The 26,775-nt window shown below is 43.2% G+C and overlaps 2 protein-coding genes across 3 annotated transcripts in view; both read right to left on the reverse strand.

The window, feature by feature from the left end:
• The window catches only part of VAC14 (VAC14 component of PIKFYVE complex), a 98,283-nt gene extending 92,083 nt beyond the window's left edge, over positions 1-6,200 (reverse strand). Inside the window, exon 1 of one of the 2 annotated variants that reach the window (XM_036275122.1) lies at positions 5,982-6,200. In XM_036275122.1, coding sequence (XP_036131015.1) covers positions 5,982-6,085 — 104 coding nt within the window. In that variant the 5' untranslated portion in view covers positions 6,086-6,200. The remainder of the gene's footprint in view (positions 1-5,981) is intronic. The other variant, XM_036275121.1, reaches the window with a different exon arrangement.
• A 13,261-nt stretch (positions 6,201-19,461) lies between these two features.
• The window catches only part of HYDIN (HYDIN axonemal central pair apparatus protein), a 404,418-nt gene continuing 397,104 nt past the window's right edge, over positions 19,462-26,775 (reverse strand). The window contains exons 85-87 of the mRNA XM_036274275.1: positions 22,689-22,919; positions 22,104-22,328; positions 19,462-20,151 (exon numbers count right to left, since the gene is read on the reverse strand). Of these exons, the coding sequence (XP_036130168.1) occupies positions 19,669-20,151; positions 22,104-22,328; positions 22,689-22,919 (939 nt within the window). The 3' untranslated portion in view covers positions 19,462-19,668. The remainder of the gene's footprint in view (positions 20,152-22,103; positions 22,329-22,688; positions 22,920-26,775) is intronic.

The raw sequence follows: 26,775 nt of genomic DNA on the forward strand, positions 1-26,775 counted from the left end.
AGCCTGGCTCACACTGGTAGCCCCGCCCTGGTGATCCCCTGAGGCCCCGCCCCACCCAACTTTCAGGCCCACCCAAGCTATTGCCAGTTGCTTTCCCATAGGATTGACCTGTCTTGGATCCTGCTTCAGGTTTTTCCTAAATTCTTTCAAACGAGCAGCATCTGGTCTCAGCGAGCCCCATACCTCTAAGTAATACACAGAAACAAACACGGGGAGGCAGCCAAAATGAGAAGACAAAGAAACAGGTCCCAAATGAAAGAAAAGAACAAAACCCCAATAAAAGAACTAAGCGAAATGGAGATAAGCAACCTAACAGATGCTGAGTTCAAAATACTGCTTATAAGGATGCTCAATGAACTTAGTGAGAACCTCAGTAAACTTAGTGAGGGCCTCAAGAGCATAAAAAAGGACCAGTCAGAAATGATGGATGCACAGTTAGAAACGAAGGAGGCTTTAACTGAAATAAAGAATAATTTACAAAGATTCAATAGTAGAGTACGTAAATCCAAGAAGCAAACCATTGATTTGGGATATAAGGAAGCAAAAAATGCCCAATCAGAACAGCATAAAGAAAAAAGAATCCAAAAAAATGAGGGTAGTGTAAGGAGCCTCTGGGACAACTTCAAGCGTGCCAACATTCGCATCTTCAGGGGTGCCGGGAGGAGAAGAGAGAGAACAAGAAATTGAAAACCTGTTTGAAACAATAATGGCAAAAAAACTTTCCTAACTTGGTGAAGGAAAGAGACATACAAGTCCAGGAAGCACAGAGAGTCCCAAACAAGATGAACCCCAAGAGGCCCATACCAAGATACATCATCATCAAAATGCAAAAGGTTCAAGACAAAGAGAGAATCTTAAAAGCAGCAAGAGAAAAGCAGTTACCTACAAGGGAGTTCCCATAAGGTTGTCAGCTGATTTCTCAAAAGAAACTTTGCAGGCCAGAAGGGAGTGGCAAGAAATATTCAGAGTGATGAAAACCAAGAACCTACAACCAAGATTACTCTATCCTGCAAAGCTGTCATTTAGAATCGATGGCCATATAAAGAGTTTCCCAGACAAGAAAAAGTTAAAGGAGTTCATCACCACCAAACCGTTATATGAAATGATGAAGGGTCTTTTTGAAGAAAAAGATAAAATATATGAACAAACAAAATGGCAATGAATACATATCTATCGACAATGGAATCTACAAAGTGAACAGGCAGAACAGAAACATTCTCATAGATACAGAGAACACGTTGTTGGTTGCCAGATGGGAGGGGGGTGGGGGGAATGGGCGAAAAAGGTGAAAGGATTAAGAAGTACAAATTCATTGCTAGACTGACAAACCTCAAAGGGAAAGGGGTTGGAGGGCGGAAAGAAATAAACCAAAGAACTTATATGCATAACCAATGGACACAGACAATAGTATGGGAACAGATGGGGGGGGGCGGCAGTGGGGAGGAGGGGGTCAATGGGGGAAAAATGAGGAACATCTGTAATACATACAACAATAAAGACTTAAAAAAAACAAACAAAAAAAAACCCCCATCAACATCAAGAAGGAGACTCCGCTGGAGGTGAGGCTTCACCCATCTTCAGAGTTGGTCATCAAAATGGGTACACATTGTGTTCCCCGACACACACACACCCCACCCACATACACACATTACACACAAATCCGCCCCCCCCCCCACTACACACAAAGCCAGGTCTCCCTGTTACATGCTCCCATCTAATCCCATTTGACAGCCCCCAACCCACAATCTCTTGCTCTGCACACACTGAAGCTCCCATAAGGCAGTCATGTTCATAGCTGATTTCTCAGTGCTAAGAACAGAGCACTCAGTCAATGCAGAGTAAGTGAGTGAGTGAATGAACGAACAGTGTTACTATCCCTAAGTGAGCATTAGAATCCTGATTTCACACCCCAAACCCAGTCACCCCTCAGATCCCTATCTCAGGAAATGTCACCCTCCACCCAGTTGCTCTCACAGATGCCTAAGAATTATCCTTGCCCTGGCCAGTTTGGCTCTTTTGGTTGGAGCATTATCCCATACACCAAAAGGCGGCAGGTTCCATTTCCAATCAGGGCACATGCCTAGGCTGCTGGTTTGATCCCCAGTTGGGGCATGTGCAGGAGGCAACTGATCTATGTTTCTTACTCACATCGATCTTTGTTTCTTTCTCTGTTTCTCCCTTCCTCTCTATAACAATTAAAATTAAAAAAGAAAATCATCTTTGATTCTCCCTTTTTCCTGACAGCTGGTCCTCAAACCTAGTCCTCCAACAAGTCTCGTCAACTCCATCTCCCAGCGTGTCTCCTGCACATCCACTTCTCTGTCTGTACTGCTGCTACCACCCTTGTCCAGGCCACCTCCAGCATCTCTCACCTGGACTTCTGCAGAGGCTTCCTACCTGGTCTCCCTCTTGACACTCCCCACAGTGTCCAGAGAGAGCGTGAAAATGTCGGTCATTCTCCTTCCTGACGCACACTGTTGGCTTCCAGGTGCAGTGAGAATGAAGCCCAGGGTCCTCACCTGCTTCGGACGCCCTGCCTGCCTGGGTCTGCATCTCGCTCCACCCTTGTTCTCACCCACTGGCTCCCGTCACATGGTCTCTCAGCTTTCCCATTGACCTTAGGCTCTGTGGGGAGTTGGCTACTCAATGTGGTGGGGAAGCCTTTTGAGACACATGAAACTGGGTTTTTATGGAGGTTCTAGCTGTGAAACCTTGGGAAGATTACTTAACCTGAAGGAGCCTCTGTTTCCAAATCTGTGAAATGGGGTAACACTTCCTAGCTCGCAGGGCAGTCATGCAAAATGAATGAGGAGTATATAATGGCCAAACAAAAGGAAGTTTCTCTATCCTCTTCCCCACAAATCAGGCAAACAGCGCTTTATATGTGATCACTTTTTGTAAAAAAAAAAAAAAAAAAAAATCACTGTTATGGACTGAATTATGTGCCCCCCAATTCATATGTTGAAGTCCTAAATCCCACTGTGACCGTACAGTGGTCCCCTTACCCACGGTTTCACATCCCATGGTTTCAGTTACCCCTAATCAACTGTGGTCTGAAAATATTAAATGGAAAATCCCAGAAATAAGCAATCCATAAGTTTTAAATTGCGTGCCGTTCTGAGTAGTAATGAAATCCTATGCTGTCCCACCTAGGACGTGAATCATCCCTTTGTCTGGTGTATACAAGCTATATGTACAGTACAATAAGATATTTTGAGAGAGACCACATTCACATAACTTTACACAGTATATATTTATATTTGTCCTATTTTATTATGTTATTGTTAATCTCTTACTGTGCCTAGTGTATAAATAAATTTATCACAGGTATGTATGTACAGGAAAAACTTATTACATATAGAGTTTGGTACTACCTGAGGTTCCAGGCATCTACTAGAGGTCTTGGAACATATCCCCTGTGCATAAGTGGGGGTGGGGGGGATACTGTCCTAAGAAACATCTCAAACAGGACACTCCTCATTCCAAATATGGCTGAAGGCTAGAAACTTACTATAGGGTTTTTTAGGCCAGTGCTTCTCAAACTTTAATATGCACACAAACCATGCAGGGATCCTGTGAAAATGCATATTCTGATTCAAAGGTCTGGGGTAAGGCTGGAGAATCTCTTTCTAACAAGCTCCCAGGGGAGCCTAATACTGCTGGTCTGTGGGCTACGTTTTTTTTTTTTTTTTTTGGTACGTGCCCCTAGCGGGGAACCAAACCCGGTACTCTGGTCCGCAGGCTGACGCTCCAATCGCTGAGCCAAACTGGCCAGGGCTGGGGTACGCTTTTGAACAGCAAAGCCCTTAGACTGCAACATTATTTCCCCACTGAAAATGCACGGTCATCCATTCATTTAGACACCGATTGTCAAACGCTACTAGCCACTGTGCTAAGTGCTGAAGATAAATACAACAGGGTTTCTGCTCTTAAGGAGTTCCTAGTACAGTTAAGGCCCTAGGGGGTTTCTCTGAATTCCACAAAACAAGGGCAGTGTCAAATACAAATCAAACCCAATTAAACACAAAACCCTTACAGGACAGTTCCCCGAGTGAAAGCACTTACACAGGTTGTGCTGGAGGCAACAATAATGCTGAGATAAAGACCTCTACTCAAGGACTCAACAGATGATTCAAGCCACGATAAAACCAGACATTCCTAAGAAGCAGAGTAGGTAATGGATAAAACTGAGTGTCACTGTATCTTCAAAGCCAATAAAACCCATGGTCATGGAGGCACGTCTATATATCACCTCGGCTCTCTTACTCAGAATAGCAATACTCATCATCTTTGAGACTTGCTGGCATTAGTGAGAGCCAGGGTATAAACAAGTAGTGTGAAAGAGAGCAGTCAAGAAAGTAGTCCTTGATGAGAGAAGAAAGAAGCTAGATGGTTTTGGAGATACTGAATGTCAGAACTGAAAGGGAGGGTCCTCTTAGCCAAGTGCAAACTCTTTAATTGAGGAGGAAACTAAAACCCAAAGCAGTTTAAGGCAGTGGTTCTCAATCTGGGCAATTTTGCACCCCCTTGGGGACATTTGGCAACGTCTGGAGACATTTTTGGTTGTCACAACTGATGAAGTGCTATTGGTATCTAGTGGCTAGAGACCAGGGATGCTGCTGAAACTACTACAATACACTGGACAGCCTACCACTACCGAGAATGATCTGTCCCAAAATGTCAATAGTGCTGAGGCTAAGAAACCATGAGTTAAGGAATTTGTCCAAGGTCAAAGAATGAGTGTCATGCACTGGCCAGGTAGCTCAGCTGGTTGGAGCGTCATTCCGTACGCCAAAAGGTTGCAGGTTTGATACCAGTTGGGGAGTGTGCGGGAGGCAGCTGATCGATTTCTCTCTCTCAAATCAACAACAACAAAAATATCCTCAGGTGAAACAGGAAAGAATAAATGTCACATCATAGACTAAATTAGAGTTGCCTAACAGTATTCTAAAGCAATGGAAATGTTTTAAAATCTGCACCATCCATTATGGTAGCCAATAGATGCATGTAGCTATTGAACATCTAAAATATGGGCAATGTGACTGCGAAACTGAATTAAAAATTTTAATTTTATCTTTAATAATTTAAATGTAAATAGCCACATATGGCCAGTGACTATCCCACTGGACAGGGCAGAAATGTAATCCATATTTCTTAACTCCCAGAGTGTTGTTTTTTCAATTTCACAGCCTACTTCTTTCCACTCTTCTGAAATCACACACCCAGCCATCTGACTTTATTACCAAGATCTGACTGGAAAAAAAATAAAAATGTAAAACAGTAGAAGAAAAATCTTAATAAAACCTTTCCAGTTAAAGACCTTGTTTTGTACATTGGGAAATAAAGCATAATGTTCCACATACATATAATAAGACTGCAGAAGCAAGAAAGGTCAAATTATTTCTACTTCCACTTGCAGGGAAGGGTGATATGACAGAGATCAAACAAACAGCCCTCTGAGCCTTGAGGGCTTCAGGTTTTGAAACTGACTTCCACTTGGTCACCTACCAGTTCGTTTCACTTCTCAGAAACAGTAAGAAATGAGGCAGGTCAACAACTCATTAGCAAATTCTCATGCTTCTCACTTCCCTCCCCTCACAGAGGCCTCTCTCCGATTTGCTGGTTTTGATGGAGACCACACTGAAGATGCACCATGTGCCAGGCACTGTGCTAAGCACTGAGCATACATCACGTCGCTTCATTCTCACTGCGGCCCTAAGCACTACACATACACTGTGTCACTTCATTCCCACCAGGCATCAGGAGGTTAAATAACTTGGCCCAAGTCACAGGGCCAGTAGAGGCAAATCTGGGATTTCCAATTCCCCACACTTAAGCACAGCGCTAAAGGCTAAACCCAGGGCAGCAACACTGGCTGGAAAGGCGGGAGCTGTTCCCTCAGGGAGCAGGAACCCTGCGCAGCCGGGGCCGGGTCCCGCCTCAGCTCCCCACGCCCAACCCTGGATGCCTGCGGCTCTTACTTCTCGATCTCCAGAGCTGCCACCTTCCGCTTTTCGTAGAGCTTGTCATTGAGGGCGCGCACGATGTTGGGCGTGAGCGGCGCGAAGTCCTTCTCGGGGTTCATGGTGGCAACTCGAGGTGTCCCCCGGAGCCCGGCGACTCCTCAGCCCGCAACTGTCCGGGCTACGCCGGGGGCCAGGGGAGTCTGCGGCTCCGCGCTGCCTCCGCCGCCGGCTCATGGACCACGCAGCCCCAGGCCCGCCTGCCTCGTTCCGCCGCCGCGCGCCGCTACGAACCTGAGCCTGGACCCCGCCCCCGCACGCTTTACCCCAAGGACTCACGCGACTAGCTCCAGCCCGGCACCTGCCGTGCTTAAAGGGCAGTGGCCATGTTGTACGGATCACGTGACACCGCACCGCCTTCCGCCTTCCGCCTCGAGGACCCGCCCCCCGTCAGCCACACCCCCACACGCCGGCCGGTTGTGGGTTGGCCCTTGCAAGGCTCCACCTTCTTGCTCACTCCCGCCTTCCACCCGCCCTGGCCTCCACCCGCCCTGGCCTGAGTCTGGCTTGAAACCTGCTCAGTGGGGTGAGTGTTGTTTGCGCTCAACTGCCTGAACGAGGTAGGCTTGGGGCACAGTGGGCTTCTGCAGACGTTCGTGAAAAGGAAGGGTCTTGGAGCATAACTTAGCATAATTTATTGAACACTTGCTGAATTCACCAGTTCACCTCTTAGTTACCAATTTCACATATGTCAATGTTTCCCAAATTTGGAGCCACACCATCATGATTCTTGCCACATTCTAGACACTGTTATTTAAAAACTATTATTCTGAAATCAACTCACTTAAAATCTTAAATTCCTACTTTATTCTTACTTATGCCCTAAAATCACGAGTTTGAATAGTTGTATATTTTTTAAAACATGAAAATTAATTTTCATTTTTTGTACAGATAGAGCGGGGGGGGGGGAGAGAGAAAGAGAGAGAGAGAGAGAGAGAGAGAGAGAAACATCGACGTGAAAGGGACACATCGAGCGGCTGCCACCCGCACGACCAACCAGGGCCGGGGACAAACTGCAACCGAGGCACATCCCCTTAGCGGGAACCGAACCCTGGTCTCTCCAGACCGCAGGCCAACGCTCTAACCACTGAGCCAAACTGGCCAGGGCTGAAAATTAATTTTCAATAAAAAACTACTACCTGTCTACCACCAAAATCTCAGGTACCAACAATGGCTGTCACCCCACCATTTGGTACTGGGAATGTGTTTACCATGCTCTGATACCTGGAAGAGCTAGGTTACAGACAGCAGAAACCCCAAATCTGTTGGGTGTAGGTCCCCAGCTGAATCTATAAAGCAGCCGCTCCAAGTGCTATGAGTGTCACACTAAATGATGGAACAGATATTGAAGCTACGTGGTAATTTTTAAAAGCACTTATGGACTCAGTGTGTCTAAAGATGCAGTTTCAGGGAGGTGCAACAGAGTTCCTTATGTAACCTTCTACAGTGGACAGGGACTTAAAACAAGGGCTAGACCCACAGTAGGACCCAATGAGCATTAAATATGAACATAACACATGGTGGTACTTTTCTCTGAGTGAAGGTATGCCTGTTTATCATAATCTTGAAAATGGATTATTATCCTCAATCCATAGATTAGATTCTCAACTTTCCTAATGCCGTGGCCCTTTAATACAGTTCCTCATGTTGTGGTGACCCCCAACCATAAAATTATTTTTGTTGCTACTTCATAACTGTAATTTTGCTACTGTTATGTCTTAGGCAACCCTGTGAAAGGGTTATTCGACCCCCAAAGGGGTCACGACCCATAGGTTGAGAACCACTGGATTAGAACCAATGGGATACAAGTGAGGGGCTATGGTAGGCAGAATTCTAAGATGACCCTCAAGATTCCCACCCCTTTGGGTACATGCCTTATATAATATCTTCCCCTTGAATGTGGCCAAGACTTGTAAATATTATGGGCTGTCACTCTAGCAATTATTATGTTATGTAGTAGAAGGGATTTTGCAGATGTAATTAAGGTCCCTAATCAGTTGACTTTGAGTTGATTAAAAGGGAGATTATCCTGGGTGGGTCTGACTTAATTAGGTGAGGCCTTAAAAGAAGTTCGAAGAAATTTAAAGTGAGAGAGAGATTCTCCTTGTGGTCTTGAAGAGTAAACAGTAACAACAGTGAACTGTCTATGATGAGCCATGTGGTGAGAACCTTAGGGTGATCTCTCATTGCTAAGAGTGGTCCCATATTGTCAGTTGCCAAGAAGATGGAGACTTTAGTCATATGGCTGCAAAGACATGAATTTTGTCAACACACTGAGGGAGCCTGAAAGTGGGTCATTCCCTAGTTGAACCTGCAGATGAGGATGAAGCTGGCTGGCATCTTGATTTCAACCTAGGGGACCCTGAGCCAGGAATCCAGTTAAATCCATTCCTGGCCCATGGAAACTGAGATAAGAGCCCTGGCTGGTTTGCTCAGTGGTTAGAGTGTCGGCCTGCAGTCCAGAGGGTCCCAGGTTTGGTCCCGCTAAGGGCACGTACCTAGGTTGCAGATTGTTCCCGGCCCTAGGTTGGGTTGTGCGTGTGGCAACCACTCAATGTGTCCCTTTCATGTCAATGTTTCTCTCTCTCTCTCTCCCTCCCACTCTATCTGAACAAAAATGGAAAAATGTCCTTGGGTGAGGATTAAAAAAAAAAAGAAACTGAGATAAATTGTTAATTAAGCTGCTAATTAAGTGGCAATCTATTATGTAACCATATAAAACAAATACAGGAGCTAATCCATACTCAGTAAGTCATGGAGGAATCATGTCTAGAAAAACATGGAAAATGTGCTTTCCTTTACTAGTGGGTTTTCACAGCTTTTATTTATTTTTTTCACTTTTTTATTCAGATAGAGTGGAAGAGAGAGAGAGAGAAATATCGACGTGAAAGGGACACATCGAGTGGCTGCCACCCGTAAGACCCAACCAGGGCCGGGGACAAACTGCAACCGAAGTACATGTGCCCTTAGCGGGAACTGAACCTGGGCCTCTCTGGACCGCAGGCTGACACTCTAACTGCTGAGCCAAACCGGTCAGGGCGGTTTTCACAGCTTTTAAAATCCTTGCCAACAAAATCCGATGAATGAAGATTCATCTTAAGAGAAAATGTATCACTTAATGGTTTCCACCTCCTACCTTGTCACTAGGCAGCACTGATAAGGACATTTCCAAATATCTTGTAGGGTTTATGTCTTTAGGATTCTGATGATGGTTCATACAAAACAATGAAAAAATAATCAAATAAGTGGGAATGGTTTGGATATATTTCTCCAGTGTGTATTTATTTGCAATGGACCCATATCTAATATAATATTTCATCTGTTTCTTTTGCTGCTTGGTTTGACTTTTTCTTAAAGGTGAACCAAATTCCCCAAAGGTCATAATGTGATACAGTTTTTAATAACTGAAACAATAAGGAAATGTTTTTTTACCAGAAGGAGCTTTTTTCTCCTGAGATCACATTCTGGACTAGGTTGCTAAGAAACCAGTTTCTTACTCAAGGCCCAAAACAATGCTTTGTCCTACCTTTGGTTCAGAAGTTCCCAGAAAGAAGTGGCTTCTTTTCTGTGTTGGAAAATGCCAACTAAATGAGGTTATTTATGCATAATTGGACTAGGAGTGGTGCTGAGAATAAAGCCCAGTGGCCACCGTTGCCTTCTCTATCTGTGCATTTCTCTTCTGACTGTGGGGTCCAGCTCTGCCCAGCCCTGCCATAGCCAGGTGCTTTTAGACTAGTGGATAATTGATACTCCTGGTTGCACACTGTTCATTATTTCACAGTTGTAACTTATCTGCATCTGTGTGATGCCTTGTTTACATAACTTATGGATATTGTAGCAAGAGGATGCTGGTGACACTGTAAGAAATTGTACCCAAATCTTGAACTGAGCAGTTTCTCCAACAGCAATGTAATTTTGTGGGAGTTTCAGGGCAAAATGTTGAGAGTATAAGAGGTTTGGGAAATCCTACACTTGGGATTTCTTGAGATCTGGCAGGCCCTCATGATGTCACAGTATCATCACTTCTGACCCGAGGCATGTCTCTCCCAAAGAAGTGTTAGACTTCGGATGTCACACTCACCAGGGCCTCTATATTGAACAACATCAGGGTCCCTATTCACATCATGTTCTGTGCACATTGCTCCCTAGCACTGTGGCATCTGGTGGCCCTGATATTTTCTCAACACCCTCCTTCCCCCCAATGAGATGTTTCTTGGTCTGCTTTGCTGAGAATGTATTCTCTCAAAGGTAACTTTGACTAGCTTCTGTCAGAATGCTAGTTTTCACCAAGCCTCTCCCCCGGCCCTCTGTTGAGCTACTTTGCCTTTTCAAATGTGCCAATATGAAGTGATTTTGTTACTGTCTTTTTGAGGCCAAGGAAGCATGAGAACAACCCCAAGGGAAGAGATGAACCCATCTCAAGTCACCCCAGCAGGGCCTGAGTTGGGCTGTTAGTCCCAGGGAGAAGGAACTCCTTCCTTGCTCTGGGCCTACAAGGCTTTGGGCTCTAGACTCAATGGCCTGGGGAGAGCTGGAGCAGGGCTGAGATAGGGGAGTTGTGCCTGGCCACCTGAAGGCACTCTTTTGCCTGCGGTGACACTGGGAAGTGGTCAGTTTCTGTAACGGCCAGTATCTGGGATTGTAGCTGGGAGTTCTCCAGCCTCAAGGGAACATAGCCAAGTGTTGGCCTTCAGTTAGAAGAATCTCTGAGCCTCCCTGGGCTCTGACCGCTGGTGTTTTACACAGCTTCCTCCATCTTTTCCTCAGTTTTAACAACCATTTATCAGATTCGGTTTAAAACATGGTGCCCCTTTTGAAGAAAGTGGTAATAAGACTATTGCTCTCCTACTCCCAACTATGCCTCTGGTGAATGGGAGGGAAGAATTTGGGGGAGGGCTGATTTCATCAACTGGACTATAAGCAGACTTGGTGAGACTCCTTTCTCAGGCTCTAAGGAAGAGTATTAGGGCTGTGGCTTCAACAAAGCCTCAAGTTCTGTTAGCAGCCTTCCAATCAGTGCTCTTAAAGGCAGTGTGCACTTCGCCCCCTAGAGATGCTGTTACAATGCAGATTCTGGTTCAGTAGGTCTGGGGAGGCCTGAGATCCTGCCTTCCTGACAAGTTCTCAGAGGATGCTGATTCCAGGAGGCTGAGGCTTCAGAGCTGTGCTGACTGTGGTGGGACACTCTGGCCAGCAGCAACAGCATCAGCAAGAACTTGGCAGCAATGCATTTTGTTTTCTTTTTAAAAAATTTTTTTATTAATTTATTTTTGTTACAGATGTTTCTCTTTTTTTTCCCCATTGACACCCTCCTCCCCATTCCCCCCACCCCGTATTCAGCTTTGTTGTCCATGTCCATCAGTTATGCATACATGCATATAAGTTCTGTGGTTTATCTCTTCCCTCCCCCCAGCACCCCCTCTTCCGGGGGTTGTCAGTCTGTACCCTACTTCCATGTCTCTGGGTCTACTCTATTTCTCAGATTGTTATGTTCATTATATTCCACAAATAAGTGAGATCATGTGGTATTTGTCTTTCTCTGCCTGGCTTGTTTCACTTAGGATAATACTCTCCAGGTCCCTCCATGTCATCTCAAAGGATAAGAGATCTTTCTTTCTTACAGCTGCATAGTACTCCATTGTGTATATGTCCCACAGCTTTTTTTTTTTATTTTTTTTTATTTTTTATTTATTTATTTTTTAATCCTCACCCGAGGATATTTTTCCACTTTTTTGTACAGATAGAGTGGGAAGGAGAGAGAGGAAGGGAAGAGAGAGAGAAACATCGACGTGAAGGGACACATCGAGTGGCTGCCACCCGCACGACCAACCAGGGCCGGGGACAAACTGCAACCGAAGTACGTGCCCTTAGCGGGAACCGAACCCGGGTCTCTCCGGACCGCAGGCCGAAGCTCTAACCGCTGAGCCAAACTGGCCAGGGCTGTCCCACAGCTTTTTGATCCATTCGTTTACTGATGAACACTTGGGCTGTTTCCAGGTCTTAGCTATTGTAAATAGTGCTGCTATGAACTTGGGGGGTACATATATTCTTTCTGATTGGTGTTTCAGGCTTCTTAGGGTATATTCCTAGAAGTGGGATCACTGGGTCAAATGGAAGTTCAATTTTTAGTTTTTTGAGGTAACACCATATTGTTTTCCATAGTGGCTGCACCAGTCTGCATTCCCGCCAGCAGTGTACTAGAGTCCCCTTTTCTCCACACGCTTGCCAACACTTGTTTGATGATTTGTTGATGGCGGTCATTCTGGCAGGTGTGAGGTGATACCTCATTGTTGTTTTAATTTGCATCTCTCTGATGATTAGTGATGTTGAGCATTTCTTCATATGTCTCTTGGCCATTTGTATGTCCTGTTAAGTGTCTATTTAGCTCCTCTGCCCATTTTTAAATTGGATTCTTTGTCTTTCTTTTGTGGAGTTGTATGAGCACTCTATATATTTTGGAAATTAACCCCTTATCTGATATATCATTGGCAATTATGCTGTCCCATACAGTGGGTTGCCTTTGCATTTTGATGATTGTATCTTTCACTGTGCAGAAGCTTTTTAGTTTGATGTAGTCCCATGTGTTAATTTTTTCCCTTTGTTTCTATTGCCTTAGGTGGTGTATCAGTGAAAATTCTGCTGCGTGTGATGTTTGAAATTTTGTTGCTTACATTTTCTTCTAGGTTTTTTATGGATTCATGAGTCACATTTAAGTCTTTTATCCATTTTGAATTTATTCTTGTGTATGGTGTAAATTTATGGTCTAGTTTCATTTTTTTGCATGTAGCTGTCCGATTTTCCCAACACCATTTATTAAAGAGTCTGTCTTTACTCCATTGTATGCTCTTGCCTCCTTTGTCAAATATTGAGTCTAATGTATTGGGTCCATTTCTGGGTTCTCTGTTCTGTTCCACTGGTCTATAAGCCTGTTCTTGTGCCAATACCAGGCTGTTTTGATTTCAGTAGCTTTGTAGTATAACCTGATATTTGGTATTGTGATCCCACCTACTTTGTCCTTTTTCAAGATTTCTTTGGCTATTCGGGATCTTTCTTGGTTCCATATGAACTTTTGAAGTATTTGTTCTAGTTCTGTGAAATATGTTGTTGGTATATTGATGAGGATTGCATTGAATCTATATATTGCTTTGGGCAGTATGGACATTTTAATGATGTTAGTTCTTCCAATCCATGAACAAAGTATGTGCTTCCATTTTTTTTTATATCTTCCTCTATTTCTTTTTTCAATGACCTGTAGTTTTCTACATATAGGTCCTTTACTTCTTTGGTGATGTTTATTCCTAGGTATCTTAATTTTTTTGCTGCGATGGTAAATGGGATTTTTTTTTTTTAGTGTCTCTTTCTGCGGCTTCATCATTGGTGTATAAGAATGCCGTCAATTTCTTGATGTTAATTTTGTATCCTGCTACTTTGCAAATTCATTTATTAAGTCTAGTAGATTTTTGATGGAGTCTTTAGGGTTTTCTATGTACAATATCATGTCATTTGCGAATAATGACAGTTTCACTTTCTCCTTTCCAATTTGGATCCGCTTTATTTTTTCTTCATGTCTGACTGCTGTGGCTAAGACTTCCAGTGCTATGTTAAATAAGAGTGGTGATAGTGGACATCCCTGCCTTGACCTGTTCTAAAGGGAAATGCTTTTAGTTTTTGCCCATTGAGTTTGATGTTGGCTGTAGGTCTTTCATATATGGCTGTTATTATGTCAAGATATAATCCCTCTATTCCCACATTGCTGAGCGTTTTTATCAGAAATGGGTGCTGGTTTTGTCAAATCTTTTTCAGCATCTATTGATATGATCATATGATTTTTATCTTTCCTTTTGTTTATGTGGTGTATCATATTTATTGATTTGCGAATATTGTACCAGCCTTTCATCCCTGGGATGAATCCCACTTGGTCATGGTGAATACTTTTTTTGATGTATTGCTGGATGTGATTTGCTAGTATTTTGTTCAGGATTTCGGCGTCTATGTTTACCAGGCATATTGGTCTGTAGTTTTCTTTCTTTGTAGTGTCTTTTTCTGGTTTTGGAATTAGAATTATGCTGGCCTCGTAGAACGAGTTTGAAAGTCTTCCTTCTTGAATTTTGTGAAATAGTTTGAGGAGAATGGGTGTTAGTTCTTCTTTGAATGTTCGGTAAAACTCCCCTGTGAAGCCATCCAGGCCTGGGCTTTTGTTTGCTGGGAGAGTCTTGATTACATCTTCAATTTCCTTAGTTGTTATTGGTCTGTTCAAATTTTCTATCTCTTCCCAGTCCAGTTTTGGGAGACTATGTTTTTCTAGAAATTTGTCCATTTCGCTCAGATTGTCGAATTTGTTGCCGTATAATTGTTCATAATATTTGTTAACAATCCTTTGTATTTCTGTGGTGTCAGTTATTATTTCTCCTCTTTCATTTCTGATTTTGTGTAATTGGGTTCTATCTCTTTGTTTCTTGGTGAGTCTAGCTAAGGGTCCATCAATCTTGTTTATCTTTTAGAAAAACCAGCTCTTTGTTTCATTGATCCTTTGAATTGTTTCTTTGGACTCTATGCCATTTATTTCTGCTCTGATCTTTACTATTTCTTTCCTTCTATTTGCTCTGGGGTTTTCTTTTTGTTTGCTCTCTAGTTCTTTAAGTTGTGAGGTTAGATAGTCTATTAGAAATTTTTCTTGCTTCTTGAGGTAGGCCTGTAGTGCTATGAACTTCCTTCTCAGAACTGCTTTCGCTGCATCCCATAGATTTTGTATTGTTGTGTGTTCATTTTCATCGGTTTCCAGAAAGTTTTTAATTTCTTCCTTGATCTCCTCGGTAACCCATTCACTGTTTAATAACATGCTATTTAGCCTCCATGTGTTCAAATGTCTTTGCATGTTCTTGATGCAGTTGATTTCTAATTTCATGCCATTGTGATCTGAGAAGATGCTTGATATGATTTCAGTCTTCTTGAACTTGTAGAGACTTCGTTTGTGTCCTAACATGTGGTCTATCTTTGAGAATGTCCCATGTGCACTTGAGAAGAATGTGAATTCTGCAGTTTGGGGGTGTAATTCTCTGTAGATATCTATTAAATCCATTTGGTCTAGTGCTTCATTTAGAGTCTCTGTTTCCTTGCTAATTTTTTGTCTAGAGGATCTATCCAGTGATGTCAGTGGGGTGTTGAAGTCCTCTGCTATGATTGTATTGCTGTCGATTTCTCCTTTGAAGGCCTCCAGAAGATTTTTAATATATTTTGGTGCTCCTATATTGGGTGCATATATGTTTACCAAGGTTATATCTTCCTGTTGGATAGATCCTTTCAATATTATGTAGTGGCCTTCTTTGTCTCTAGTTATGGTCTTCATTTTGAAATCTATTTTTATCAGATATGAGTATTGCTACTCCAGCTTTTTTTCCCTTTCTGTTTCCTTGGAAGATTTTCTTCCATCCCTACACTTTCAACCTGCGTGAGTCTTTGGTTGTGAGGTTGGTCTCTTGTAAACAACGTATATATGAGTCATGCTTTCTTATCCAATCAGCTGCTCTGTATCTTTTTATTGGAGTACTCAATCCATTTACATATAAGGTGATTATTAATATGTACTTATTTATTGCCATTTTTGTTTAGTGTGGTTATATTTTCTTCCTATTTCTTCTACTAATTACAGCTGTCCTTTTAACATTTCTTGCAGTGGTGGTTTTGTGCTAATGTATTTCCTTAGCCTTTTTTTTTTTTTTTTTTTTATCTGGGAAGCTCTTTATTTGACCTTCTATTTTGAATCATAGCCTTGCTGGGTAGAGTAGTCTTGGATTCAGATCCTTGTTTTTCATGACCTTGATTACCTCATGCCATTCCCTTCTGGCCTGTAGTGTTTCTGTTGAGAAGTCATCTGATAGCCTTATGGGGGTTCCCTTGTAGGTAACCTGTTGCTTATCTCTTGCTGCCTTTGGGATTCTCTCTTTGTCTTTAATTTTTGGCATTTTAATAACTATGTGTCTTGGTGTGGGCCTGTTTGGGTTCTTCTTACTTGGGGCTCTCTGTGCTTCTTGAACTTGAATGTTTTCTTCCTTCACCAAATTAGGGAAGTTTTCTGTCAGTAGTTATTCAAATATATTCTCTAATCCTTGCTCATTTTCTTTTTCTTCAGGGACTCCTATGATGCGAATATTATTATGTTTCCAGTTGTCCCACGGTTCTCTTAAGCTGTCTTCCTGTTTTTTTTTTTTTTAATCCTCACCCGAGGATATTTTTCCACTTTTTTGTGCAGATAGAGTGGGAGGGAGAGAGAGGAAGGGAGAGAGAGAGAGAAACATCGACGTGAAGGGACACATCGAGTGGCTGCCACCCGCACGACCAACCAGGGCCGGGGACAAACTGCAACCGAAGTACGTGCCCTTAGCGGGAACCGAACCCAGGTCCGGAGGCCGACGCTCTAACCGCTGAGCAAAACCGGCCAGGGCTGTCTTCCTGTTTTTAATTGTTTTTTTTTTTCTTTTGGTTTTCTGATTGGTTGATTTTTTCTACTCTGTCTTCTAATGCACTGATCCGGGCTTCAGCTTCCTCTACTCTGCTGTTTAGTTCTTCCAATGTGTTCTTTATTTCTGCTATGTCATTCTTCATTGCTTCTTGGTGGTTTTTAATTTTCAATTAGTTGATTTTTAATATTTCTATGTCTTTACTCATGGTGTTGATGTCCTTACTCATGCTGTTGAGCTTTCTCTCAAGATTATGGGCTCTGAATTCTAGTTCTGTTAACTTGTTTAACTGGGTTTCATTTATCTCATCTTTGGTAGAGGTCTCTTGTTCTTTCATTTGGGATTTGTTTCTTTGTTTCACCATTTTGGCTATCTCAGTGGGTTTTAGAGCCTGCCAAATTTTCCGTGTGGGTGTTGGTGTTCTGCTGTTTGTGGCTCCCTCTACTGGGTTTGGATGAGTGAGGGAGGACCCTTGTTAAACACCCTTTCAAGTCTTACTTTTCCTGGGTAGAGTTGCAAGCCCAGGAAAGGTTCAGAGCCTTGGGTTCTCAGATGGATGAAAAACTCCCTCAGGTGTTCAGGGTTAGGGGATTTCCCGAGGGTGGGGCAGATGCTGGTTGTTAATGAGCCTCAATTTGCATTTCAATGGCCCAGCTGGTAGGGTTGAATCTCCAAGGGAGGGGCTACCGCCTCTCCCCAGAGCCCTGGGAAGGAGTAAGATGGCCACTATCCTGCGCTGCCGCAACTCAGCAAAAGCTCTGAGTGCCCTCCAAATCCCGAGTGTCCCCACATAGTTCCAGTCCTGTCTGCCATTCCTCTGCTGGATCCCAAGGTGAGTGGCTGTGGCTATTTAGCTCTCTGTCCTGGTTCTGTGCTGTGGAGCTGCTTGGGAGTTTAACCCCAAGGCACTGCTCACAGCTAAGACCGCTGCTGTCTGTGGGCCCCCAGCACCCCTCTCGCGCCTTTGCAACCCTACCAGGATTGATAGGTGTCCCTGATTATTTGGTCCTCACAAACTGCTTTTCTGTTGCTTTTTCCCCACGATTTGTGTTTATTTTTGTTGTAATTCCAGTTTGGTCCTGGGAGATGGTCTGTGTAGCTTCCATTCACTCCACCACCATTTTGGAATCTCAACTCTTCCCTTTTCTTTACCTCTGTCTGATTGCCACTAATTTCTGTTGAGTCTCTCTACTAAATATCTTGGTAATTGTTCTTCTTTTTCCCCTGTTTGCTGTCAGAGTCTTTCTTACTTCATTTGTTCTCTGCCTCCTTCCCTCCCTATTTCCTTCCTTAATTCCTTTAACAAGATTTACTAAGTTGTACTAAAATTGCTTGTTTCCATGACTTCTCGTCTTCTCTCCAACTAATCCATCCTTCCCTCTAGCTGCATTTTCCTAGCATGGTTGGCTCTCTCGGAAGAAAGTTCCAAATGGAGCAATGCAAATTTGTGAGCCCACCCAAACCTACTAAATCAGGCCCTGGCATTCTGTGGTCTAGCAAGCTTTCTGGTCAATCCTGATAGACACTAAAATTTGAGAATCACTGGTTTATTGAGACTGTATTTGCTAATCATAGCTCAGCTCGATGATCTCTGCATCCTCTCACATTGTTGGTCAGTGCTTCCTTTGCTCATTTAACCACTGGGAGAATGTTATCTAGTTCTTTGTCTTTATGCCCATTAGTAGCATCCTTCATGGTTATAAGAATGAACTATTAAGTATTGGTCTGCAAATACTTTAGAAAAAGCTCCTTTGGTCCTGGCTGTGTGTAGACTGTCCTGTCTGCAGAGGAGAATGAGGCTTGTTAAAACCCAGGTTGCTGGGCCACAGCCCTTGAGTTTGACTCAGTAGGCCGGGAGTGGCCTGAGAATTTGCATTTTCATAAATTCCCAGGTAATGATGCTGCTGCTATTTTTGAGAACCACTTCTTTAACGCATTCATTCCCAAATAGCTACCCTCTTCCATGCCTCCTCTCTCTCTTGCAGGGAGGCTGTAGGGGATGAGACAAGAGGAGGAGGTGGAGTCAAGGGAACCCTCAGGCCTGGGTGTGTGTCCACTCCAGGGCCAGTCTTTTTTTTTTAAGTTTCATAGGCATTTAATAGTTTACCAGTTGGTACAATAAGAAGGGCCAGTCTTCAATCATCTTTATTTAAGCACTGCAGGCCCCAGGGGAAGAGGCAGTTGCCCCATTCCTCCTTGGAGCTAGAGGTTCTGTAGGACGTTCCCTCTGAGGAAAGGCACTACCTTAGAAGACACCCTTCACATGCATACAAATGGCTGCAGCCCAGACATATCAAATTGGGTTGTGACTCAGTTGCATCATTGATGGTCAAATGGGTGTTTTGATCTGTAGCACTGGTTCTCAACTGTTGTACAAGTTAAAAAAAATGATGCCCTACCCCCCCCCCCAATACCAATCAAATCAGAATTTGGGGAGGGGGTCTGGACCAGAGTTTGTGATTCTGATGTGCCAATGAGTCGAGAATCACAGCTCTACAGGCTGACTGCTCTGCACAGGGCTGGGGGTGGGGGTGGGGGTGGGGGTGGGGAACTGGTGTCTCAATTAGCATTTTTCCAGGACCTAGCTTTCAATGAGAACTTTCTGTGGGGAGCAGATATGGGATTCAGAGATGGAAGGAGCATCCCTGGCCCCTGGCTATGCATTGATTGCCCTACACTTATGTGTTAGTCATTTTGAAAATAGTAACTTCTTTGGCTTTTATGTGAAAGTAGAATAAAATACCCTCTCAAAAAAGAGTTATGTCTAAGGGCTCTTCAAGCCATCATGGGTTTTTTAAAAACTGCGGTGCCCCAGAGTCATGCACTGCTAAGTGCTGTGCGGCAGAAGGCCATGAGAGTGACACCTGTGTCATCTTATTAAAAATGGGGTTTATTTACATAGTACTTGAGCTTTGGGGGTATGTTAAGAAATCAAATTCAGAGACTTGCCCTTGCAAAGTAAAATATAGTACTGTTTTGTATAGTTACCAAATTTAATATGGAATATATATATTTCGTATATTGGAAGACATACAGTATGGAAATAAGTGCCCCTATAATTGAATGAGTAGGATAAAACAGTACTTTTAGAATTCTGATTATTTTCTCTATTCACCAGACTAGAACAATACACAGATATTAAGGCTGAAGAGATGGCTTTTTCTTGATGCATCTGACCCTGGTTACCACTAAGGGGTGATCCCCTTCAGATAATAAACCCATTTAATTCCTGTTTCTCTGCCTTCCCCTGGAGGGCATGCCACAATCAGCTTGCTGGTGATGGGGGTTTTGCTGCCCGATGGGTTCCCATCAAAGTAGACTGTGATGTTGTTGACCTTCTTGGGCCGCACAGAGTCTATGGCACGAATGGAGAAGGCTGGGTTCTCCACCATGAAGGAAAAGGTGACCGTTTGGTAGAAAACATTCTTGAAGGGGATCATTATGTTGTACCCGGCTCGGATCAGGAAGGGACCTTGTGGCTTGGGAGGCAGAGCCATTCCGAAGAGGGGGATGATATACTCCCCGCCTGCAATCGACGACAGGCTCAGGATGCCCTTGGTCTCACCCAGGTGACTGGGCTCAAAATAGACTTCCACGCTGACTTCCGTGCCTCCCTGAGCCCCCGGGGCTGCGCTAATGACCTTCTCCGTGTGGAAGTCTAGACAGTCGGTCTGAAAGAGGAACAAATACACTTGGTTCACACAGGATCCTGAAGGGTATACCAGCAGCCCAGGTCCATCCCCAGCCCTGCCACTCTCCACTGGCAGGTTATGAAAAAGCTGTATCCTTATAACTCCCCTGAAGATAGGTACTACTAATTATTATCGTTACTTTACTACAAAGAATCCCAGGCCAGGAGATGCTGAATAACTTGCCCAAAGACACACGCTGGACTATGTTGGTATGGCAGTCATTGGTGCTGCTCCTCTACCTCGGCTCTTCCCTGCAATGAACATGGAACACCAAACACTCTAGATCCTCATGGGTGGCTGAGACTAATTCTGGACAATTATTTGCAAGAGGTGAAAGGTGTCACTTCCACACTAGTACATTCAGGTGCCAGTGCAAGTCCCTGTGGGATCTTGCACCCCTCTGGTGCTATGACCAGAAACCTGGGAGATGGTGGTTGCTCTTCAGCCTGGGTCCCTGAGTGGCTGTGATGAGCAGAGTCCCCTGCTGACCCTCACTGGATAGACACAGTGCAAATGAGAGACAAACCTTTGTGCTTTTAGGTCACCAAGATATCAAGGCTCTTTGTTACTATAGCATAATCTAGCTTCTCCTGATGGATAGGACTGATCAAGGGCCTATACCTGTTTATTTTTAAATTAAATATTTAAATATGTTTTTATTGATTTTTTAGAGAGGGAGGAAAGGAGAGAGAAACATTGATGTGAGAGAGAAACATCGATCGGCTGCCTCCTGCACGCCCCCTACTGGGGATTGAGCCCGAAACCCGGGGCATATGTCCTGACTGGGAATCAAACCGGCACCTCTCAGTCTACGGGATGACACTCAGTCCACTGAGCCACATGGGCCAAGCAGAGCCTATGCCTCTTGACTATAGCCCTGATGTTTTTTTTTTTTTTTTTTCCAGACAGAGTGGGAGGGAGGAAGGGAGAAAGAAAGAGAGAGAAACATCAATGTGAGAGAGACACATCGACTGGTTGCCACCCACATGACCCCAACCAGGGCTAGGGACAAACTGCAATTGAGGTACATGCCCCTAGTGGGAGCCAAACCTGGGACTCTCTGGTCCAAACCGGCCAGGGCTATAGCCCTGATGTTGACTGGGCACATGGCCCTCCGATGTAAAGGTTACACCTACTAGTTCCCCATGTTGCTAGGTGAGATCCTATGAAGTTTTGTTTAATGGAATGTGAGTGGACATTTTATATGCAGCCCCGCCCCTTCTTTGTAACTGGCTAGAATGTGGAAGTCATGGTAAGCTGTAGGGACCAAACTCTCTCTCTAGGAGGAGGGGTGTCAGGACAGGAGTCTGGGGGCCTAATGTCATGGAGCTACCATTCCAGCCCAAATTGCTTATACCCAGTTATTTGAGAGAGGAATAAACTTTTATTTTGTTGTCATTTTGGGTTTCTGTTTCAGGAATTAAACCTGTATTCCAATTGATATATTAGGTAACATATATGGGGCATTTACTATGGGCCAGGCTCTATGAAAATGGTTTTATATACGTATTTTTAAGTCCTCATAGCAATCCTGTGAGGTTAGGGTATTATCGCCCTTTATAGTTGACCTTAGAGAGCCTTAGTAAATCATTCATACACAGGGTAAATTGTAAAGCCAGGATTCAAATCCAGGTCTGTTGGCTTCCACAGCCTAAACTCATGACCATTAAGCTCTATTGTTCCCATTTACTGACTATAGAACATGCTGTGGGAAGCACTTCCCTACCCACTCCGGTTTATTAAGATAGAAAGTCTTTAAGGAAAATCCCAAACCTTGTACTATTTACTTATGGCTGGGAGTTTCCAGGCTCGATGAGGCACCCGCCTCTTCTGGGTTTCACAGTTCTGCATCCACTATGTTCTCCTCCCGTTATTCTCGAGGTCAGACTTCTGGCAAGGGAAGGGCAAGCGGGTGGGCGGGGGCTGCTCACCCTGCAGTAGTATTCTGTCTTCTGCCGGGTGTAATTGATGATCTTGGCAAAGATGCTCTGGCCACTGCCAAGAACAGTCTGGAAGTAGATGGGCTTTTCAGGCAGTGCTGGCATAGCCTTCAAGTTGAGCTCATATTGGTAGTAACCCAAATCACTGTTGTGCAGAACTAGTCTCCCGAAGGTTTCTCCGGCTCTCAGGGGCTGGAATTCGAATGAGAATGTGCCCTGCAAGGGAAGACAGAGGCCCCTGTGATGCTGAAGGTCCCACTTATTCCCTGCCACCCAGTGATCTTAGAGCAGGCTGGTGGCAGAAATGTTGCTTTACACTGCAGTACTGACACTGATCTTGAGCCCAGGGAACCTCTATACCCCTTCTAACTTCTCCTAGTCCAGGTATTTCTAAGTCTGGAATCTCTTTGAATCTAATAACAGGTCCTGGGTCTTCTCTGCAGAAGCACGTTGTAGACCACCACCAGGGCTGGCCTGACCTCAGGGATTCGGAGCGTGGATCCAGAGGCACCATGGGCAGAGCCTCTATCACAGCTACGGGGGGGGGGGGGGGGGGCAGGGCAGTCGGGGTCATACCTCAGAGTTAGCGGGCACCACAAACTGGGAGGGCAGGTTGATGTCAGGCATCCTGCATTCCGTGGCGAAGGTCACTGAGTAAGGCAGGGGGTTCTCCACCTTGATGGAGGCTGATGTGCTCTGCCGGACAGGGCTCACCATCTCAATGATTTTGATGATGCCTGAAGGGATGACTCTGAAACTCACCACGTAGTATAAGAACTCATTGGTCACCTCGTTTCGGAAGATCACCTGGGTACACAGGAGAGCGGGAGGAAGCAGGGCAGAGTAGAGTGAGCCGAGAGTCCTTCTCTCTGTGAGTCAGACCTGGACACAAGAAGCAGGGTTCCCAGGCTGACATGGGCCATCCCAGCCTATCTGAATCCCTGCCAGCCGGCCTTTCTTTTTGGATATTCTAATCTGGCTCTTCCCAGGTGGGACTATATTATATAGCCTGAGTTTGCTTTGGAAGAGGTCAGAGCAGCCCTTTCTAGTGCTGCAGGTGAAGGTCGCCTCAGTGGGGACAAGTGACTGGCCCTGAAGAACAAGCAAGACCTCGAGAGGTTCATGTTGCAGTGGGGTTCAATCCTATTCCTGTTGTTGCTGGAGTAGTTAATGAAGATAGTGATGATGGCGATGATAGCATCTAACACTTAACAATTACTGTGTGCTAGTAACTTAATGATCACTAGATGTACTTAATTATTTAATTCACAAAGTTTGTAAGTGACATTATTATTCCCCTTAACGTTTTTTTTAGCAACATTAAGTATCTTGACCAGGGTCACATGCAGAGACACATCAAAACCAGGGTTTGAACCCACGTTGGATGGATTCTGGAGCTCACACTTGTAACTGCAATATATTATCCCCTCACTCCTGCAACTGACTTGTTATTGACAAACTGCTCAGCTTTAAGTTCTCTTCCCAGATGACTGATGATGTTGAACATCTCAGGTGCTTATCGGTCATTCACGTATCTACTTTGTGAAGTAGAGTCTACTCAAGTGTTTTGCCCTTTTTAACACTTTCGGTTGTTTATCTTATTATTAGGTGGTAATAGTTCTTAACATACCTGGCTTTTTACTTACAACCTCTTCCTTTAGATGTCTAGATTTAGAGTGCTTCTGACACCCTCTGTCTTTTCATTGGAGTATTCAGTCTTTTACATTTAAAATAATCATTTATATGTTTGGGTTAAATTGCCCTCATGCTATTTCTTTTCCATTGGCCTCATTTTTTCATTCCTCTGTTGCTACTTTCCTGCCTTCTGTTGGATCAATATGTAATCTTTTGGAATATATTTTATTTCCTCTAATGGCTTCTTTGCTATATTTTTAAACAACAGATTTTTAGTGGTTACTCTAGAGCTGACAACATGAAATTTTAACTTGTCAAAATTTAGTTAGGCACTGGCCGGTTTGGCTCAGTGGTTAGAGCATCAGCCCGCGGACCAATGATTCCTGGGTTCCATTCCAGCCAAGGGCACGTACCTCGGTCGTGGTTCGTCCCTGGCCCTGGTCAGGTCATGTAGAAGGCAACCAGTCAATGTGTCTCTCTCACATTGATGTTTTTCTCTCTCTCCCTCTCTCTCTACCTGAAGGTAAAATAGAAAAATATCCTCGGGTGAGGATTAAAAAAAAAATTTAGTATTTTTACCACTTTCCACTTTACAACTGACCCTTTGTGCTTTCTTCCTCACTCTTTCCACCGCACAAATGTAATAACCTTATTAACGTATACTTTCATTGACCTGTCCCTGCCATTTATGTGCTTTTGTCATATCTTTTACTTCTGTGTATATAAGAACATCCACTTTACAGTGTTATATTTGCTATAAACCTTCAGTTGTCTTTTAAACAAAGTTATGAGAAGAAAAACATTTTAATATTTACCTACTTATTTACCATTTTGGTGCTCTTCTTTCCTCCCAGCAGACCCTAGTTTCCATCAGTATTATTTCCCTTCACACTGAAGAACACCTATTTGCATTCTAATAATGCCAATGCATTCAGGAATGCAAGTCTGCTGGCAATGAATTCTCTAATGTTTTTTATATAAGAAAATATCTATTTCACCCTCAGTTTTATTTTTTTATAATTATTTTTCACCCTCTGTTTTAAAGGATATTTTCAGTGAATAAAGAATTCTAGGTGCTAGTTTCTTTTTATTTCAGCACTTTGCAGATGGCTTCCAATATTTTTGAAGAGAAGTCAATGGTCACTTTTTATTGTCCTTTCCTGTATGTAATAAATCTTTTAAATCTGGTTGTTTTAAGCTTTTCTTTTTATCTTGTGATTTTCAGCAATTTTACTATGGTGTGCACAGGCATGGGTTTCTTTGTATTTTTCCTGCTTGAGGTTTGCCAAGTTGCTTGGATCTGTAAATCATTTACAAAAACCAAGTCAGGGAAATTTCAGCCATTATTTTTTCAAATAATTTCCCACCCCATTCTCACTTTCTTCTCTTTTTACTCATATTACTCATGTATTAGACCAGCGGTTCTCAAACTTCCTGATGCCATGACCCTTTAATACAGTTCCTCATGTTTTGGTGATCCCCAACCACAAAATTATTTTTGTTGCTACTTCATAACTGTAATTTTGCTACTGTTATGAATCATAATGTAAATGTCTGACATGCAGAATGTATTTTCATTGTTACAAATTGAACAGAATTAAAGCATAGTGATTAATCACAAAAACAATATGTAATTATATATTGTGAAGTATTTATTTCTAATTACAAATAAATGAAATTTTGTTTTGCATGGTATAGCATGAGTAACCATCTTAATATAACAACAGTAAACTACATTGCTACATTTTGCGACAGTATGCATAAAAAGCCAATATCAGTGTGAGGGTTGAGATTGCTTCTTTCTCACCAGATTAGAAATTCTCGGGGCAGTCTTTGCAAGAGCACAATGAAGATCATCTTCCACAACAAGTCTACTTCTGTATTTAGGCTTGATAATCAACAAGCTAGAAAACCCTGTTTCACAAATATATGTTGTTGGAAATGGAAGAAGAAGGCACAACACAGTCTCAGACAGAACAGGATATGACTGTAAACACTTGATCCAGGATTTTGTAACTGGCATTGTAGAGAAATCAGTTCTTGCTGCATCGCTGTTAATAAGTTCAATGAACTCCTCTTGTGCTGTCTCAGGAACATCTTCAACTTTGACTGTGAATGGGCTTCTGGCAAGTGCAAATGGGTTGCCAGGTAGATTTGGAAAGTATGATGAAATTTCGTCTGCAAGCATGTGCAAGTGTTCTTTCACAGAAATTATCATCGTAATCCTTTTGTCTGGTTCAATGTCATGTTCCTCAAAGAAAGCAGATAAAGTAGACAACATGTAAATTTTATTTTCATCTATTTTTTTTTTTCCAAAGCTGAAGTTTCATTTGGAATGATCAGATCTTTTCCGAGAAACTGAGTCATGCTGCATTTAGTCCTTGCATTTGGTGATAAATTTAACTTACTCAAGATGGCAAAGATGTCAACCAAGTAAGCTATTTTCTGCAGTTCACTTTTATCGCTGAAAAGTGCTTCGAACTGCGGTCTTGCTTTCTGATTAAAAAATGTTTTGAGTTGATCATGAAGCTCAAAAACACATTTTTAAACTTTTCCTGTTGACAACCATCTCACTTCAGTGTGAAAAAGCAGAGCATTGTTCATCGCATCCAACTCGTTGCACAGTTGTCAAAACAGATGACTGTTTAAAGTGCTTGCCTTTACAAAATTGACAGAACTTATGATGCTTTTCATTACTTCTTGTAACTCTTGTGGCAGCATCTTCATTGCTAATATTTGCCGATGAATCATACAGTGAGTTCTGACAACTTTTGGTGACTCATTCAGTACTAAATGTTGAAATCTAGATCGACATCCTAGCATAGCTGGAGAATCATCTGTGCAAACACCACAAACCTTTTCCCAAGAGATCTTAATGCGCTTTCAGAAATGAACCAACTGTGTCAAATACATCACGTGCAGTAGTTGTTGTTTCAAGAGGTTTGCAAAAAAGAAATTCATCTTTAAAATCACCGTCATTAATATACCTCACGTAAACCAGTAACTATGAACAGTTTGCAACATCTGT

Source organism: Molossus molossus, unplaced genomic scaffold (genome assembly GCF_014108415.1).
Source record: "Molossus molossus isolate mMolMol1 unplaced genomic scaffold, mMolMol1.p scaffold_m16_p_21, whole genome shotgun sequence".
NCBI lineage: Eukaryota > Metazoa > Chordata > Mammalia > Chiroptera > Molossidae > Molossus > Molossus molossus.